This window comes from Polypterus senegalus, chromosome 6 (assembly GCF_016835505.1).
Source record: "Polypterus senegalus isolate Bchr_013 chromosome 6, ASM1683550v1, whole genome shotgun sequence".
NCBI lineage: Eukaryota > Metazoa > Chordata > Cladistia > Polypteriformes > Polypteridae > Polypterus > Polypterus senegalus.
This window is the reverse complement of record NC_053159.1, coordinates 46,233,031-46,253,370: the sequence shown is the minus strand read 5'-3', so window position 1 is coordinate 46,253,370 and position 20,340 is coordinate 46,233,031. Positions and strand designations below refer to the sequence as shown.

At 40.9% G+C, this 20,340-nt stretch overlaps 1 protein-coding gene across 9 annotated transcripts in view; it reads left to right on the top strand.

Annotated features, from left to right (window-relative positions):
- Nucleotides 1-12,366, top strand: part of LOC120531013 — a 133,509-nt gene extending 121,143 nt beyond the window's left edge. For all 9 annotated transcript variants that reach the window (XM_039755931.1, XM_039755936.1, XM_039755935.1 and 6 more), the window contains 3 exons: nucleotides 5,184-5,351; nucleotides 10,669-10,829; nucleotides 11,586-12,366. In XM_039755931.1, the coding sequence (XP_039611865.1) occupies nucleotides 5,184-5,351; nucleotides 10,669-10,829; nucleotides 11,586-11,633 (377 nt within the window). In that variant the 3' untranslated portion in view covers nucleotides 11,634-12,366. The remainder of the gene's footprint in view (nucleotides 1-5,183; nucleotides 5,352-10,668; nucleotides 10,830-11,585) is intronic.
- Nucleotides 12,367-20,340: the final 7,974 nt, after the last annotated feature.

The following is a 20,340-nucleotide window of genomic DNA, read 5'->3' as shown; positions in this document are numbered from 1 at the left end:
CTTTGGGAATTTTTAGAGTTTTCCTTGGAGACATAATTAAATAACAAGGATGATGTTGATTTGCTACTCCATGCACAGAGCACGAAATTATATAAAGATTAGTTTGAATGTTTAGAAAACTGAACGCAAAGGAAATGCATTATTAAGCAGGGATTGTATCATTCCAAATGCATTATGAATGCCAAATGCTATTTATAACTGGAACGATTAATATTTTCTTTACCTTATATAATGAAATAAAGAGGTCTGTGTCCCATTTACAGCTTGGGAAATTCAGGTAACAAAGTTATTTTGAATTATCCACTGAGAGCTACTGTCATGATTTGCATCACACAAAATCATGTAAAGGGGTGCAGGCCTCAAAATATCCTATGCTAGATAAGAATACATCTGGGGTCAGATTTACAAAACTTGAGTACACACAACAAGAGGACTGAAATAAGCATAAACATAGCATTTCCATACAAACGCTGAGATTTGTAAAAGAAAACTTGAAGGGAGAGTGTGCATAAATTTATGGCAACTCATGAATAAGCAACATTTTGGAAAAACTGGGAAATGACGACACCCTTCTTCAAGTGGGGAAATGCAAGAAAACCAGCTAAATGATGACTCGTGCAAACTAATTCATATCACCTAGCTATTATTAGAATGTACATTGATGTGACAAACATATTATACCTTAAAATGATAATTATCATGTGGGGGCTTTATTTTAGTTCACTTTTAAGAGGGTCAGTGCTGTGTGTTTGCAGTGACTATTCTTTTTTAGTTTTTCTTCAGTTTATATTGGCTACCTGTTGTCACTTTTCCGGGAACTGGCCAACAGGTAAAGAATATCTTCTCAAGGCTTCAATCCATCATGCCCCTTATACTGGAAGCCATTAACTAACTAGCGAGGCGCTAAACCCAGTTTTCATATGACGTGGGTGTTCATACATAAACCTTAACATTTTTTTGCCAAAATAAAAGGCTGTTTGCAGCATTGTCCGGTTCTCCTAACATAATCAGAGGGATTTGTATGTTTTCTCCTTTTTTCCCCATTGGAGTTTACACTCTGGGTGTTTCCTTGCAGTGCCCAAGGACATGCAGGTTAGGTGTTGTTAAATTTACCTATTCTCTAAGTGTGTGTGTGTGTGTGTGTGTGTTAATCATGCGATTTGCTGGCATCTTGTCCAGGTGTTGTTCCTGCCTTGTGTCCAGATACCCTGTCCTGCATAAGTGGGTTAAAAACTGCATGGATGGAAATAATACAAACAAAATAATCAGCTTGCACATCACAACCTATTTTACTCTGTTTTGGACACATAGTCACCACTTAAACAGTCTGGTGGAAAAATATAAATTATTTCTGTACAGTAAGCCCTCTTTATCGTGGTTAATCCGTTCCAGACTCTACTGCGATAAATAAAATTCCGCGAAGTAGAATTCTTTATTTATAAATCGAATATTGTTGCAGTTAGAGCATAGAAAACCTGTTTACGACTTTCTAAATACGTTTTTTTAACATTATTAGATCCCTCTAGACATAAAATAACACCCTTTAGTCAAAAGTTTAAACTGTGCTCCATGACAAGACAGAGATGACAGTTCCATCTCACAATTAAAATAATGCAAACATATCTTCCTCTTCAAAGTAGTGCGTGTCAGGAGCAGAGAATGTCAGAGAGAGAGAAAAGCAAACAATCAAAAGTCAATAGGGCTGTTCGGGCTTTTAAGTATGCGAAGCACCGTCGGACAAAGCAGCTGCAAGAAAGGGAGCAATGTGAAGGTAGTCTTTCAGCATTTTTTAGAGAAGCGTCCATATTCTCTAGGCCAGTGTGTGAACAGCTCCTCTGCTCACACCCCCTCCTGTCAGGAGCAGAGAATGTCAGAGAGAGTGAGAGAGACAGAGAAAAGCAATACGAGCTGTTCGGGCTTTCAAGTATGCAAAGCACCGCGTGGGAAGCATATCGTATATCATTGAGGAGTTTTATTTAATACGCAATACGTGCTCTGAATGGGTAGCTTCTCAGCCATCTGCCAATAGCGTCCCTTCTATGAAATCAACTGGGCAAACCAACAGAGGAAGTATGTACCATAAATTAAAAGACCCATTGTCTGCAGAAATCTGTGAACCAGCGAAAAATCAATGATATATATTTAGATATGCTTACATTTAAAATCCGCGATGGAGTGAATCCGCGAAAGTCGAAGCGCGATATAGCGAGGGATCACTGTATCCTTAAATGAAGTAAATAAGTTCCATTATGTATTATAAATTCCTAAACTACCTCAGACAGTGCCTGGTGTGTTTACTTCACAATATATGTATAAAGAACTTGAGTATAATGCAATGCAAAAATATATATTACTACAAAGACAGCAGCAGTGCCTTTTCTACATACAATACCTACTGCGTACACACTGCAGATTTGCAGATATGTTGCATTGTCTTGTTTTTTGGCTACCCAACTGAAGGTTATTTATAAATATCAAGCAGAAAGGACATAACCACTAACACCTAGTAGCCGTCTTCCAACAAACTTTCTATTTCTTTCCTTTTCACAATGACAAATTGGCTCTGTTGGAGACATCTTGGGTACTCCAAGGCTACTGCCACAGTATGCATAAAATGTCTTTAGTGAGTGCAAAATCACCCGCATGTTCAATACAGAGAACCTTTAGGGCAGGTATAACGGGGCTACAAAAGTCTGATTGAATTAAAGGGTATCATTTACACACAACTGGTTTAACTTTATTAATGTGCTAGTGTTGGGTTTGTGAAGTGGTGGTCAATGATACAAACTGGATTCAATGGTTGTTATTTTGGGTAGGCTTTCTACATTATATCCACACTCTTGCTATCTAAACGTATTGATGCTAAGTTCCAGTCCTTCCTGTTCCTTTCTTCCCACTTTTCCACATAAACAAAATTAAAAAAAAATTTCTGTAAAAGTTAAAAATTCTGAAACTCTACAACACTGATTTCTTCAAAACTTTTAAAGAACATAGAAATATAATCAACCTATAAACTTGTAAGTATAATTTAGTTAAATAAACTAAGCAATCTATAACGATAATGCATTTCATCATAAAAATCTTAACATCCCAATGTAAATCTTGGTATTCTAAATGTTCAGAGAGCTGTCATAATTTGAATTTAACATATTCTGTGTTGAAAACTTTGTCCATGGCTACTGTCATTGCAAAAGGAAGTTCATTTAAGAAACGCTTAGCAATTAACAACAAGGCTAAGGAGCATATGCTTTATGAAGGATTTAACATGATACTTCAGTTATGGGGTTTGAAAGCACCCTTAAATTAACAATCTATCTTACAATGGGGTTTACAATGTTCTTAGCATTACAGAGCTTTTGGGAAATGAAACCCATAACTCTTAGTCTAAAATTCTAAAATAAATAAGTGTTTTCTGTAGTCTATAAATTTGTATCACGCACACTCAGAAATTTATTATGAATCTGCAATTTTGGACAATGTTAAAATCCATGATTCTTACCTTCATTCAGGTGGCCTAATGATGCCTAACTTCCTTGTGTAACATGGCAGTGAACAACAAAAATTATACAATTAAAAATGGTGGTGCAAATGGTAACAAAATGGCTGAGTGGGAAAAACTAAAACATAACATTAAAAATAAATTAACACCTTCAAAATGATGGTAAAAAACATAATTCATAATGAAATTCAGCTTGTCCTTACACCCTCAGAAACTTAGAGATAAAGCAGAAAAATAAAAAAATCACACATAAAATAAAAATCTAGTGTAATCAATTTTGTTGTTTTAAGAGTTGAGTTAAGAGAGATTTGTGTAAAATGAGATTTAGATTGTATAATGGGATGTAGATGCTTTTCTAATTTTTTTTTTGTGCTCAAAACTATGATAAGCACATTTCCAGCAATCAGAGCAAATAATATCAAAAGTATCACATATTGTATTACACAAAAGTCAGTCTGCTCATATAAGCTAATGTGGTTTAGTAGTCATACAGACTTTTTGACACCCAGGATATGACTTTGACTGCAGTGAAGTCCACGTGATGATTTTTAAATTTTCCTGATCACAAAAAAAAAAGAGAGTGGCCTGAAAACCTTTAGCATATGGCTGTAAACCTGAGAAATCCCATACAGATAAAAGAAAAGCATGGCATATTCACATAGCAACTAGGCCAGTGTTCACATTCATGTCCATGATTACTTTGCCACTGCACCAAAACTAGCCCATTTCATTTCACATATTTATTTATACTTTCACACTGACTCATATCAGTTAAAGTTAGGATATTAAATAATCTTAATCTGTTTGTTTAGGGGATGCACCCAGTGAAGACCCACACAGAGATGATTTCAGGTGGCTTGTGACTGGGCTGGGTTTCAGACCACAGTGTTAACATGCTGACAACTCCTCCACACTACCAAGATGATGGGATGAAGTTTGAGTTGGCATAGTACACTTGTAATTTTGTATTGAAATTATTATGTAATGACACAGAGATTGGAAATTCTCCCCCACTCCACAATCTCCAATCCCTCTTATAACATGCATAAAATATAAATGCATAAATGTTTAAATATTTTGATAAAGTGACAATGATGAAATATAAATTTAATGGGAGAGAAGGTTCATTACTCAAAACTGGAGGCACATCTGTCCCTCACTAACTACAGCAACAGTCGCAAACAAACCAGCACAAACTAAACACCATTATCCCTTGGACAAATGGCATTCATAAGCAGAAACAGAGATAAATTGCTAAAGTGGTTGAGAAACAAAAAGGAAGCAGAGGAGTGAGAATTCAAATTCTGTTCATGAGCCACTGAAGATTAGAATTAAATCCCCCTTCCCTCTGTCTCCTTTGAAATTGGCCCCAGAAATGTATATAAATCTAGCTTTTTTTCCTTCAACAGCTTTTCGTGTCTTTTGTACTGTGGCTGACTCTGCTGTGATGGTGATCAGCTCTTCTTTCCATACCTACGAAGGTGTCACCATGACTTTTAGCATTTTCTAATAATTTATGATATGTGTGAATTATTGTGTGTTGCACTGTTGTTGTTTTGAATCATATTCTTATGTGTTTATTAAATATTGTGATGTTGTATAATTATGAATGAACCCCTTTTGTAGCTGAGATATCTGCCTTGTTCAACGTATGCATCAACTAACTCTTTATTTCTCTTTCCAGTTAATGGTCAGTGGTCAGAGTGGTCACCATGGTCTCCTTGCTCTTCTCTATGCTCCGGCATTAAAAAGAGAATTAGGAACTGTGATAACCCACCTCCCTCTGCAGGTGGTGAGCCTTGTAGGGGGACGACAGAGGAAACATCTGCCTGCAGAAGTGAACAATGCTCAAGTAACTTGCAAAGTTTTGTTTATAAATAAAACATAAAACCACTAAACACATGGCAGGATTAAAACTGTTCAGTCTTTGTTGATCTATAGAGGTTCTTGTCTTAGCAGGGTTTTGGAAAATGACACACATCATTATCTACTTTTGTTGTTACGTGTAATGGAAGGAATGTTATTAAAATTTCTCCACTTGTATGCTAAAATGGGATTTCAGTTCAGAAAATGGTGTGTTTATTAACTTAAATATATAAGGGAAAGATAAATAAATTTACAAACAGAACACTACACCTCTAAAGTCTGTTGGTGTTTACTAATATACTTCTTGGCCCTGCCTGCAGGTTGAGGTTGCTTCCACACTTTACTACTGTACTACGGTGCATCTAGAAAGTATTCACAGTGCATCACTTTTTCCACATTTTGTTATGTTATAGCCTTATTCCAAAATGGATTAAATTGATTTTTTTCCTCAGAATTCTACACACAACACCCCATAATGACAACGTGAAAAAAGTTTACTTGAGGTTTTTGCAAATTTATTAAAAATAAAAAAACTGAGAAAACACATGTACGTAAGTATTCACAGCCTTTGCTCAATACTTTGTCGATGCACCTTTGGCAGCAATTACAGCCTCAAGTCTTTTTGAATATGATGCCACAAGCTTGGCACACCTATCCTTGGCTAGTTTCGCCCATTCCTCTTTGCAGCACCTCTCAAGCTCCATCAGGTTGGATGGGAAGCGTCAGTGCACAGCCATTTTAAGATCTCTCCAGAGATGTTCAATCAGATTCAAGTCTGGGCTCTGGCTGGGCCACTCAAGGACATTCACAGAGTTGTCCTGAAGCCACTCCTTTGATATCTTGGCTGTGTGCTTAGGGTCATTGTCCTGCTGAAAGATGAACTGTCGCCCCAGTCTGAGGTCAAGAGCGCTCTGGAGCAGGTTTTCATCCAGGATGTCTCTGTACATTGCTGTAGTCATCTTTCCTTTTATCCTGACTAGTCTCCCATTTCCTGCTGCTGAAAAACATCCCCACAGCAAGATGCTGCCACCACCATGCTTCACTGTAGGGATGGTATTGGCCTGGTGATGAGTGGTGCCTGGTTTCCTCCAAACGTGACTCCTGGCATTCACACCAAAGAGTTCAATCTTTGTCTCATTAGACCAGAGAATGTTGTTTCTCATGGTCTGAGAGTCCTTCAGGTGCCTTTTGGCAAACTCCAGGCAGGCTGCCATGTGCCTTTTACTAAGGAGTGGCTTCCATCTGGCCACTCTACCATACAGGCCTGATTGGTGGATTGCTGCAGAGATGGTTGTATTTCTGGAAGGTTCTCCTCTCACCACAGAGGACCTCTGGAGCTCTGACAGAGTGACCATCGGGTTCTTGGTCACCTCCCTGACTAAGGCCCTTCTCCCCCGATCGCTCAGTTTAGATGGCCGGCCAGCTCTAGAAAGAGTCCTGGTGGTTTCAAACTTCTTCCACTTATGGATGATGGAGGCCACTTTGTTCATTGGGACCTTCAAAGCAGCAGAAATTTTTCTTTAAGCTTCCCCAGATTTGTGCCTCGAGACAATCCTGTCTCGGAGGTCTACAGACAATTCCTTTGACTTCATGCTTGGTTTGTGCTCTGACATGAACTGTCAACTGTGGGTGGGACCTTATATAGACAGGTGTGTGCCTTTCCAAATCATGTCCAATCAACTGAATTTACCACAGGTGGACTCCAATTAAGCTGCAGAAACATCTCAAGGATGATCAGGGGAAACAGGATGCACCTGAGCTCAATTTTGAGCTTCATGGCAAAGGCTATGAATACTTATGTACATGTGCTTTCTCAATTTTTTTATTTTTAATAAATTTGCAAAAACCTCAAGTAAACTTTTTTCACGTTGTCATTATGGGGAGTTGTGTGTAGTATTCTGAGGAAAAAATTAATTTAATCCATTTTGGAATAAGGCTGTAACATAACAAAATGTGGAAAAAGTGATGCGCTGTGAATACTTTCCGGATGCACTGTATATCCATACCTTAAAACTAGCACTCTCCCTTATCTTTTTCTGTCCCTTTCTTCATCAATTTCACCTTCTGACCCTTAACTTTGTGAGCAACTGGTATTGGACTAATGTTAAACTGTTTTCCACCATTTATTTAAAGTCAAGTCTAAGGTGCTCTATACGGCTCCATAGGGGCCATTGGTTCTGGCAGATTTTAACCACTGAGCCCAAAGGCATGTTATTATGAGCTAGGTATGCAAAGCGATGCTTTGTTTTTGTCTTCCTCCTCCACCTTATTTAAAAGGTCCCTTTACCAATGGATGCCTACACAAAGGAGTCAATGTACTTACAATATGTTGGAGTGTTTGGCAAAAGATATGGAATCAATAGATAAGTTAGGGGAAAGTTTTTAGCCCAGTGGTTATAGCTTCATATCTCACAGAGACTGTCTTCTGATCTCATCAAGGTCACTGCTTAGGTTTTGCTCATTCTGCCCATGTCTGTCAAGCACCAGTTTTCTTTGCATATTGGCATTTTTGGGTAAATGGCGACTGTAAACTGCCCTTAGTGAAACTGGGTGTGGAAGCATGTGGGTCCTGTAATGCTAAAGTGTTTAATCCAAGGCTCATGCTTACTATAGACAAAATATAATGTTAGAGAAACCGAACCTGAATAAACACACAACAGTTTTTTAATCATTACATCTTTATTCAAAGAACATAGTTATCCAACATTTTTTGCATTGCTATTTAAGAATTTTAGCCCACTCTTTGCAGAATTTCTTTAATTTTGACACATTAGTAGGTTCGTGAACGTGAATGGCTTGTTTCAGGTCCTGCCATGACATCTGTATTAGGTTCAAGCTATGACTATGACTAGGCCACTCCAAAACTTAAATTTTACTTCTTCTAAGCCATTCAGTTGTAGACTGGCTTTTGTGTCTTGGGGTCCTGCTGCATAATCCAGTTGTTCTTCAGCCTCAAGTCACAGACAGATTACCAGAATGTTCTTATGTAGAATATCCAGTCAGGTGCAGAATTTCATGGTTCCTTCAATAATGGCAAGACTTATAGGTCCCATGGCAGCAAAGCATCGCCATACCATCAAACTACTGCTTCCATGTTTTACTGCAAGTATCATGTTCTTATTCAGACTTGTGTTCTGACACAATAGGATCTTTGTCATCCAAATAGTTCTACTTCTGACTCGTCTGTCCATTAAACATTATTCGAGAAGGCTCAGTATGTGCTTCTTTACAAATACCTGGTGATCATTGATATTACTCAAGGGTAGCAGAGGTTTTCAACTTGCAACTCTCTCATGAATCCCATTTTCATGCAGTCTTATTGTGGAGTAATGAATATGGACCTTAGCTGAGCCTAGAGAGGTCTGTAGTTTGTCGAATGTTCATCCGGGATCCTCAGTGACTTCTTGAGTGAGCTGTCGCTGTGGCCTTGGGGTAGTTTTGGCAGATTGACTTTTCTTGAGAAGATTCAAAACTGTTCCAAATACTCTTCAATTAGAAATAACCTTTGCCACTGTGGTGCAGTGGAGTTCCAGAGCCTTAGAAATGGCTTTGTAACCCATTCCCAATTGGTAAATTTCAACAATTTGTTTTATTCACCTATTCTGGAATTGCCTGTAGTGACTACTTCACTGTCAGGGTACGGGCCAATTTATGGTGAGGTTTAAATTCTGTCAGCTGAGTCTAATTATTAACAAAATTTAGTCAGCTGTTTGAGTAAGTAACTTTTCTTTTCACAAAGGCAATACGGGTGTTGGGTAACTTTTATTTACAGTAAATGTGTTAAGTATAAATCAATGTTTTATCTAATATTCCATTTTGTCTATATATCTGAAGCCATTCATTATGTGAGACATACAACAATAGGATATCAAGAAGGAAAAAATAACTTTTTAATAGTTGGACAAAAACCTTATTATTTAATTACATTTAAGAATTATAGAGAAACTTGTAAAGTAATAAAAACTACAGGAACATACAGTAACACACTTTGCACGTTGACAGGAGAAGCATAAAAAGTTAAAGCAGTCTGTGAAAATACGGACCTTGAATAAGTTCTTGAAAATTAGCTACCAGGGAGAAGTATGGATGAGCATAGGAAGTTGCTGTTTGTGAGCTGTTTCTGCATCAGTGGCGTAGCGTGGGTGTCAGCCGCCCGGGGCAGAGGAAAATTTCGCCGCCCCCTTATTTAGGTATTTCATTTTAAAAGGCCCCTGCCGCCCCCACTACGCTACGCCACTGTTCTGCTTGTTGTCTAATGCAGGGGTGTTGAACTCCAGTCCTGGAGGGCCGCAGTGGCTGCAGGTTTTCATTCTTACCATCTTCTTAATTAGTGCTAATTACTTCTTTTAATTAGTTTGACTAAGTTAGTTAATATAAAAATAGTTACTTCTTTTTCTTTAATTAGCAGTAGTGAGGCACAAAACAGGCTGCCATATGACCAGCTCACCTGTGCCCATCACAAAATATGTGAAAATAAAGAAAGGTGAAGGTCTCAGTAAGGCTGATTTCCGAGGTCACCAAAACATTATGACGGCGTTCTTAGAAAAAGCAGAAAAACAACAGCTTTGGAAATGTGTGCTATGGCAGAATGAGAGTAGCAACAAGCCATGGAATGAAATAACAGGTTTAATTAACAGAAAGAATTGGCTTCTTATTAAGAAAGTGATTGGAGTGAAATTGGTTGGAGTTTGAAGCCCCAGTTTTGTTGGTCATTTGTCGTCTCGTTTCACATCTCATTTCTATTCAGCTGTCATTTAATGAAGAAAGGAATCAATTCAGAGGACTGAATCCTTAAAAACAGGGCTATTAAAATGAAGGGTAAAGGAGTGAATTAGCAGTGAAAATTGGTCACTGATTAGGAGAAGCATTAGAATGAAAACCTGTAGCCACTGTGGCCCTCCGGGACTGGAGTTCGACACCCCTGGTCTAACCTAACGCACACTGGGCTACCTGACCTGTAGCTCATCGTAAAGATGTTACATGCTTCTACTCTTGGTTCAATGGCAACTCTTGTTATCTGATGACATAGAATAACACATAGCTTGGTTTTCTCTCGGTTTTTTTGGGTCTTGAAGGACTTTCCTTCTGTCCTTTACCAATCTACTTCACCCTTTCTCTCTTGGCTTCTTCTTTCAAGCCATGCAGTCCTTCACTAACCACATCTTGCATATGTACTCTTCATTTTGAATGTTTTGTTCCTGTAATTGTGCTGTACAAGTACCACCCAGATCACCTTTCTCATTTAATTTCTGTCCTATAAGTGACTTGCTAAATATGTTTTTAATACATCAATGTTCTTTCAGTTGATGGAAGCTGGTCCCAGTGGAGTTTGTGGTCTCAGTGCCCTCTGACCTGTGGCCTTGCAGTTGTAAGCCGCACAAGAAGCTGCAGCAATCCAACTCCGCAGAATGATGGAAAAGTCTGCCCAGGTCACAACTATGAGGAAGCAGCATGTGGATTACCAGTAAGTTAGCACTTTAATAGAATGGTCACTAGGATAGAGCTCTGTTCAGTGATATGACCTAATAACAAATAATTACTGGAACATTCTGACATGCCTCATGTGGTGGACAGGGGCACTCACTCCAATAGTGGCCCTAGACTCAACATTAGGCCCAGGAGACCAAAGCACTCAGAAATTGTCTTTTACTTTTTCTACAAATACACACAAACTAGTTGTAGTCGATGAAATCACACAAAGTCAAAGAAATAAATGGAAAAATGATAAAGTCCATGGCCTTGTCTCACATACAGTTCCTTCTTGACTGGTCGCAGCACTTTCCTCCTGACTCCAAACCCGCTTGAGATTCGCTGGAAACTACTTTTAAACACCACACAGAGATCATTTTCAGGTTCATCCTTGTAAATACTTCCAGGGTCATGTTTTCCTTCTGGAAGCTTTGGTACCTTCTGCTTAGGGTTTGCTCTGTTTTTCCTATATGTTGTTCAGCAGAAACCTAGTGGTATTCAGGAGGTGCTTCTGTCTTCTGAATTGAATACTTCCTGGCCACTCTGAGCACACATTTTGCCTCCTCCTGGCGAGTCCTCCTTTCATATTTCTGGAGCTTTCCAGACTTTCTCCTAACATCAGCACACTCAGTTGCCTGAATTTCCATTTCCTATCCAGCCACCCACTCCGCTGACTTCTGTTTTTAATGATTCTTGCTTTCTGTTCCCTGTCATATGTTTAGTAAAAGTCCTGATTTTTTTTCCCCTGCAGAAAGTCTACTGTGAATATGTTATGAAGCCTGAAAAGAGAAAAACCTAAATCGAGGTGACGCCACATACGAAATACCTCGAGCACCATCTCCCTTAATGGCTCCTTTTACTGATGGCTGACCTTCTGTCACACACACATTAAAAATGAGCCATTTCAATGGGTTTATTATTCCTCAAGTAGACTGGATCTACCAGGAGGCGCCACGTTAAAGAATCAAGACTGTGGGCAGTGAGCATGAACATTATAAAGGGAGAAAAATGAAAAGAGCTGAGTGGGAGTGGAAGGATGTGGTCCTTCCTGAGGCCCAGCAAAGAGCGAGTCAGAAGTGTCAAGTGAGGTGCAGGGCGCCTTTTAGAGCACAGCAGACAACATTTGTATCTGTGATAAGCACTTTGAGTGAGGGCAGGAATACTTCACCGAAACGAATGGGGATCTCAACCAAGGAAATAGTTACAGTCCCCTTCAGTACCAGTTTCTGGTTTCTGATTCTTACTATATATGGTCCCAAGGGGACTAGGATTTTCATTCTTTTATTTGTAATTTCAGACTGCTGATTTTTATCTTACAGTGTTGTTAACTTTCTGAGTTTGCGTAATGTAAAGGCTTCATGATATCATGTAAAAGTTTGTCAGATTGTCACTTTCATTCAAGTTCTTTTCCAGTGCGTACTGGGATGTGATCTTCACTGATTTGGAATAATGAATGGACTTCAAAATAGCCTTTCAATGATACTTTCTACGAGTATTCTCCTATGACTGTAAAATAAACCTTTATATGTTTCCATGCTTTCTGTGTAAAGTTACTATGCATAAAAATACTTCTTGTTTGTGCATCTCTGGGCAGTGAAAGAAGAGTATCATAACACTAATTCTTGACATTTATATAGTGCTTTTCTCACTAGTCAAAGAACTTTATATAGTGAGCCACTTCAGCTACCACTAAGGTGTAGCATCCACCTGGATGACGTGACAGCAGCCATTTTGCACCAGTGCACTCACCACTCATGGTGAAGGGGTGAGCAACTACGCCAGCTAGAGACTGGAGATGATTAAGGGGTCAGAATGATTAGGCCATCCATGGTGGGCACATTAGCCGGGACATCAGGATACACCCTACTGCTCTTCACTAAGATTTCATTTCTTTTCCCTAAGCATTCCACAGGTGTTTTCCTCGGTCCTCCACTTCTTTTTCAACAGCAGTCTCACTAAAGAGTTCAGTGCTTACAGAAATTATAATAATATACTTATTGTTATACAACATTGAATTGCAGCAAATTTAATTTTACTTTTTGACATTGATGAGCAGAAAAAAAGACTCTTCAGTGTCAAAGTGACAACATTTCTGAAAAGTGGTGTAAATGAATTACAAATATAAAACACATAATTGATCGGTTAAGTACGTATTCACCCTCTTCAAGTCAGTAGCTGATGCACATTTCTCAGCTCTGACAGCTTTGAGTCTTTGTGTTCAGGTCTCTTATCTCTCAGCTTCGTACGTCTAGAATCTGCTGTTCAGGCTGCATGAGGCTCACGTCAAATCTGGAGATCTGGGGCCTCATGCATAACGGCGTGCGTAGAACTCACACTATAACATGATGTAAGGACAAAAGCTGAAATGTGCTTATGCACAGAAAAATCCAGACGCAGGAATCTGTGTGTTCGCCAGCTTCCGCGTTCTTCCGCAACATAAATCCCGGTCAGTGTGAAAAGTAACGCTCATGCATGCGCCTGCTGTCCCGCCTCAACTCCTCCCAGAATTATGCCTCTTTGAATATGCAAATCAATAAAAATAACTCTTAAGCTCAGCGTTCTGTGAAAAGACAATGACAAAAGCAAGAGGGAAAATAGAAGAATTTCAGCGAATACGAAGTGGAGGCAAAGAAAAACGTACTATTTGTTGGTTTAAAACAAAAGGAAGTTGATCGAGTGACATAGCGTGTCGGAGAAACTCGAAAGCTCAAGTTCACAAAGTCGCACAGTGCCCAAAATAAAAAAAGAAGTTGTCACATATCAAAGTCGCCATAAAAAGGCGAGTCGTAGCCCACCATCTGAGTTTCATATGAAAGCTTATTAGAGCACAGAGAAAAAAAAAAGGCGCACAGTGGGGAAAAAAGCACGAACTGTCAACTTCAGTCTCGAAATGTCCACTTTAATCACATAGTTTATTTTGTCATTAAAGTAGAACATTATAAACTTCATCTTAAAATCGTTTAATTTACTAGTTTCTCAAATCACATCGTAACTAAAGCAGCACGTCAAATGCTTTGTTTTGTATTTGATCTTCTATGTGCTCTATGTGTGTGAATCACTACATGGTTCGGCTTTCACTACCTCTGACAGGACACAGAATCCGTTACATTCGTGATATTACAGCTCTCTGAATAACTAAAATACTGAGATGTATGCGATATCATTTTCATGATGATAGGAGTTAAAGCACGTTATTAAACATGGGAACACGGTGGCCCAGTGATTGTGCGCAACCTTTGATGAAATAATTTATTGCAGCAGTACTCAGGGGCGGCTCTATGCTCGTGGCGGCCCTGGGCAGAGGAAGAATCGGTGGCTCCAATATGGTATCTTATGCACGGCGGATGGCCACGTCCGTTGCGGACACTGCATAGCCGCCTTATGCTCATGATACAAGCGTTTAACTTTTGCTGAAATTTGCCGCTGTATCGTTATTTTCTCTTTCTGTTTTATATTCAATATATATTGGTGTGGTGGCCCCTGGGATGGATTTGGCGGCCCTGTGCAGGTGCACAGTTTACACATGCCTAAGGCCGCCCCTGCAGTACTGTCTCTTTCAAACATACTCCATACCTCCAATTCCTGTCCTTACTTTTCTTTCTCCAAGTAACCGATCGCCACACAATCAGATCTGTAATGGACATTAAGCCATCTGTAAGCTTATAATGCTGATTCTTCAAAACTTTTAAGGAACATTGAAATATCTTCATAGTACATGTTTAATTATTCTATCCTTCACGCCAGTCCCAGTGAAGCATACAGTGCGCGGCAGGAACAATCGTGAGCGGAGCACCAGATCCTTGCTAGCGTAGCAACACCGTGTCCTTTAATTATTAACAATATAGATTATTTAAATTACGTTAAAGTTTTATCTGTATAATATAATAAACATTTTGCTGCATTTCATCTTAAAAATGATATCATCATCAATAAACATTTTGCTGCATTTCATCTTAAAAATGATATCATCATCATATGTAAATACACTCTTTATAAAGTGGCTCAGGTTGTGCAATATTATAACTGTACTGCAAGTTTACAGTGAGGTAACTGTACTAATAAGTACTAACAGTTCTACAAGGAGCAGTTGATGGACTGATTGAGTGCGTTTAGAGTTCTTGGGATGAAACTTTCTGAACCGCGAGGTCCGTACAGGAAAGGTTTGAAGCGTTTGTTGGATGAGAGCAGTTCAAATAACGAATGGCTGAGACAGTGTGTGCTTGATGCTGTATACCGATAATTCTCTTTCCGATCAGCTGCTCTGAGTGGTGCAGTGAGTGTAATATGGAAAAAGATGATCTGCTGTGGCCACCCTTAAAGGGAGCAGCTGAAAGAAAAAGAAAGTGCAGTGAGAGTAACAACACTAACGCAGTTATAATATTTAGAATAGTTTGACCATTCTGTGGACCATTATATTGTTACTGGTTAATTACAATCAGATGCATTAAACTAATAAACAATATGCGGTTAGTTTCAGTGTATTTATAAAACCGCGTCAGGAAAAGAAAGGATAACCACACAGGAACAGTGGCACTGCTTTGACGCTGGGTGCCGCCAGTCTGCAAAACCAAGCGGAGAACTTGCGTACAACAGGGTATGAGGTACCGTGGAAATGTGTATAGCTTTACGCCAAGTTTAGGTTTTATACATCACGATTTGAACGTGGAAACGTTTGTGTGCAACATTTCTGTGCGTACGCACCGTTTATACATGAGGCCCCTGGACTCTGACTCAGCCACCCGAGGACATTAACCTTGTTTTTAATTCCTGTGTCGTTTGCCTTTATTTCTTGGGGTTGTTGTCTTGCTGGAAAACAAATCTCCCAAGGCTCAGGCTTCTTGCAGACTGCATCAGGTTTTCCTTCATTTTATCATCTACTCTCACAAGCCTTCCAGTGCCTGCAACAAAGAAGTATCTTCACACCATGATGCTGCCATCTCCATGCTTTACAGTAGGGATGGTGTGTGTTTGATAATATGCAGTGATTGGTTTGTTGTTTAGTCTGATGGCCAACAGTCCCTAACTTCAGAGTCTCCAGTATGCCTTCTGGTTTTTAACAGTGGCTTTCTCTTTGCCCCAATCCCATAAAGCTGTGACTGCTGAAGCACCCCGGCCACAGTTCTCTCATGCACAGTCCAATTTGAGCCACTGCAGCTGGTAACTCCTTTGGAGTTCTCACAGCACTTTTGGTGGCCTCCCTTGCATGATCATTCAGTTTTTTGTGGACGGGCTGCACTCGGCATATAACAGTGCCACAATTTAACAGGACTCCAAGGGATATTCAGGGACTTGCATATTTTCTTCCTTCCATCCCCTGACTTGTTTGTATCAATTCCCTTTTCAAAGAGTTGCTTGGAGTGCTTGTTTGGCTTCAATGTGTAGGTTAAGCCACAAACAACACTGACACACCACAAGACGGACCTACCAGATACTACAGGAAGTGATAACCGTCTAAGTAATTGTGCGACTTATGAAACCAAATGTGCGGTGGGCTGGCGCCCTGCCTGGGGTTTGTTTCCAGCCTTGCGCCCTGTGTTGGCTGGGATTGGTTCCAGCAGATCCCCATGACCCTGAAATTAGGATATAGTGGGTTGGATAATGGATGGATGAAACCAAATGACTGTACCGGTAATGATTTATGTATACCCGATTAATATTTGGCCAATCAAATATTTTGTGTTTTATATTTGTAACTATTTTTGACTGCTTTTCAGAAACCTGTTTCTACTTAGATGATAAAATTCTTTTTCTGCTGATCAAAAAAGACATTAAATCCACTGTGACTCAATGCTATGCAATAGCAATAAAGTGTTTCAACTTTGAAGAGGGTCAATGCCTTTTATAGGCACTGTTTACAGAAACCAGCCCTGTACAGTTTATAGATATAAATGGTCACTCCTAGATACGCACCCACTCTTACTGTTGTACAGTATTTTGGACAAGGGAGGGTGTAGTGCCATAGGACGAGTGGAACTCACCAAGATCTTTACTGGATTGGTCTACTCTCACAGACCCTAAGCACGCACAGGGTCTCGTAATCCATAGTGTGAACAACATACAGGGGTGATAACCCCCAGCAAAATGTTACTCTGGTCCTAAGTATACTCTAGAGTCCTATGGATGATGATCTGCCCTTTGGTTATATGCTGCTTACCAAGCAACAATATTTTCAGAATACAGCCCCGTTATTCTTTTGGAAATGTCTTTCCACCGCCTACATCAGGTGCCCTCAACTTAATATGTTACTTCAATCACTCGAGATACAAAAACTAAGTATAGAAATTTAAAAGTAGCATGGTATTTTAAAAATAGAATAATACCAGAGGAAGAAAATATAATTAAAAAAATAAATATCAAAGTCTGTATGTATAAATAAAAAAGTTAAAGGAACACTTTTTAATCAGAGTAATCAAGAGTATAGCATCAAGTCAATGAAACTTCAGGAATATTGATCTGGTCAGTTAAGTAGCAGAGGGAGTTGTTAATCAGTCTCAGCTGCTTTGGTGTTCATGACGTTAACAATAGGTGCTCTAGAGAGGCAAAAATGAGACGACCCCCAAAACAGGAATTGTTTTACAGGTGGAGGCCACTGACATTTTTCCCTTCTCATCTGTTTTTCACTATTTTTGCATTTTGCTACGGTCAGTGTCACCACTGGTAGCATGAGGTGATACCTGGAACTACAGAGGTGGCACAGGTAGTCCAACTTCTCCAGGACGGCACATCAATATGTGCCATGGCCAGAAGGTTTGCTGTGTCTCCCAGCACAGACTCAAGGGCATGGAGGAGATTCCAGGAGACTGGTAGTTACTCTAGGAGAGCTGGACATGGCCATAGAAGGTCCTTAACCCATCAGCAGGACTGACCGGTATCTGCTCATTTGGGCAAGGAAGAACAGGATGAGCACTGCCAGAGCCCAACAAAATGACCTCCAGCAGGCCACTGGTGTGAATGTATCTGACTAAACAATCAGAAACAGACTTCATGAGGGTGGCCTGAGGGCCTGACATCCTCTAGTGGGCCCTATGCTCACTGCCCAGCACCATGGAGTATAATTGGCATTTGCCATAGAATACCAGAATTGGCAGGTCCACCACTTGTGCCCTGTGCTTTTCATAGATGAGAGCAGGTTCACCCTGAGCACATGTGACAGACGTGAAAGGGTCTGGAGAAGCTGTGGAGAATGTTATGCTGCCTGTAACATCGTTCAGCACGAGCGGTTTGGTGGTAGGCCAGTGATGGTCTGGGGAGGCATATATATGGAGAGAAAAAGACTTCTACAGGCTAGACAACGGCACCTTGATTGCCATTAGGTATCGGGATGAAATCCTTGGACCCATTTTCAGGCCCTATGCTGGTGCAGTGGGTCCTGGGTTCCTCCTGGTGCACAACAATGCCCGGCTTCATGTGGTGAGAGTATGCAGGCAGTTCCTGGAGGATGAAGGAATTGATACCATTGACTGGCCCCTATGCTCGCCTGACCTAAATCCAATAGAACTCCTCTGGGACATTATGATTGGGTCCATCTGACGCCACCAGGTTGCACCTCAGACTGTTCAGGTGATGCCCCGGCCCAGATCTGGTAGGAGATCCCCTAGGGCGACATCCGTCGTCTCACTATGAGCAGCTTCATTATGAGCAGCTCCAACGTTGTCAGCCATGCATACAAGCACGTGGGGGCCATACAAACTACTGAGTACGATTTGGAGCTGCTGCAATGAAATTTCGGTATAATGGATTAGCCTGACTGCATCATTTTTTCACTTTGATTTTCAGGGTGCGTTTAAATTCAGCCCTCTGTAGGTTGATAATTTTAATTTCCATCAAACGATGTGGCATCCCTTTATTCCTAACACATTACCCAGTCTCTATCAGTAGAGATATCCAGCAGGATTTTTTCCCCACTGAGATCTGATGTGTTTTCAAAGTGTTCCTTTCATTTTTTTGAGTAGTTTATATATATTGTGGCCGATGGCCAGAGCCCTTGCCCTGCTAGGACGCCTCTCCCTTGTATGGACTAGGGGAGCAAGCCTGATCAGGACAGTCCCTCTGGGTTGCAGCAGTGCTTAGGATTCCAGCAAAGCTTCACGGGAGTTTGGTGCAGCCCCGTTGGGGGTGCTGTAGCTGTTGCTCAGCCCTACAGAGCAGTTCTTCTGCCATACCCAGAAGTGTCACCGGAAATAGGTCTTCAAGCATTTTAGGGTGTGTTATAAAAGGAGCCAGCAGCCACTACTCCGGGAGCCAGAGTAGGGAGGGGAAAGGTGAAGCTTGCTGGAGTAAGAGTGAAGGAGCAAGAAAGAGAAACGGAGAAAGAAAAGTGTTGTATTGAGCATGGGACTGTGTTGTGTACTTGTGGGAACGGGGAAGACGTTCTTAACGAGGAAAGAAAAAGAAAATAAAAGCCCTGCGTGCTTTGAACTTGTGTCCTGTATCTGTCTGTGTCAGGGCTGGCCATTACATCTGGCGTAGTCGGCAGGATCCCTGGCCATCTGTAAGGCAGGGAGCTGCATTTTATTTTGTGGCAGCCTAACACAGCAGCGTGAGGCAAATGCACACATATGGTAGCGCAGCGAGGCATGCGCACACACGTGGCTTGGAAGCACACACTGAAGCCACGCTAATAAAAAAGCACCGCTCCCGCACCAATGGAAAAAAGGAGTTCCAGGTGAGGTCCAACCACAGCAGGCTCCCACACACACGTCGTCGCCAGTGAAACCTGAATCGGCGTGTTGCAACGAGAGGCCGCCCGGAAGATGAAAACTCCGGGTGATGGGATCCGTATTAAGGAGGTAGGCGCCAGCCCCAGGGGAGATTTGCCCGCGGAGCATATTGTCTCAGTTCCGCGTGCCTATCTTCTAGGTAGTGAAGTGCCTGACCTGCATTAGTGGCCTGAGCATGTCAATCCGTGGGGCAGCAGCAGGGCGAGCTCGAGTGAGCACAATCTGGGGCTGGACCCGCTGCTCGCTGAAGACTGGCAAGAGAAGGAGTGACTGGAGTCTCTCCCCAACCGTGTCAAGCCAATGGTGGGAGGAGGCAGTGGAAGTGTGTGCTGGGCTCTCACCGCTAAAAAAAAGGACCGGTGGGAACACTGAACCTCCGCCCTGAAAAAGAAAAGGTACACAACACGTGTTTCGCCCTAATTGGGGCTCATCAGGTGTGCACACCTTTGCTACCCCTTACAAAGATCAGACGTCATTGATGTTGCTCCACAGTGGCCAGATCATTTACTTAACAGGGTGAAGATCGGAGAATGACATTCGTAGGTCTGAATCACAGTCTGATTATTTGGATGGTTACCTATCAGGTAGCGCTTATGGTTGGTCATCCAGCCGTTCTTCGCTGTGCCAAGTAAGCAAACCACCCACTTTGGCTCAATGCTGACTTCCAATCCCTGTAAGGGGAAGCAAAGGTGTGCACACCTGATGAGCCCCAATTAAGGCGAAAAATGTGTTGTGTAGTCTTTATTTGTCAGGTACTGTATCACACATATATGTTTGAAGACCTTG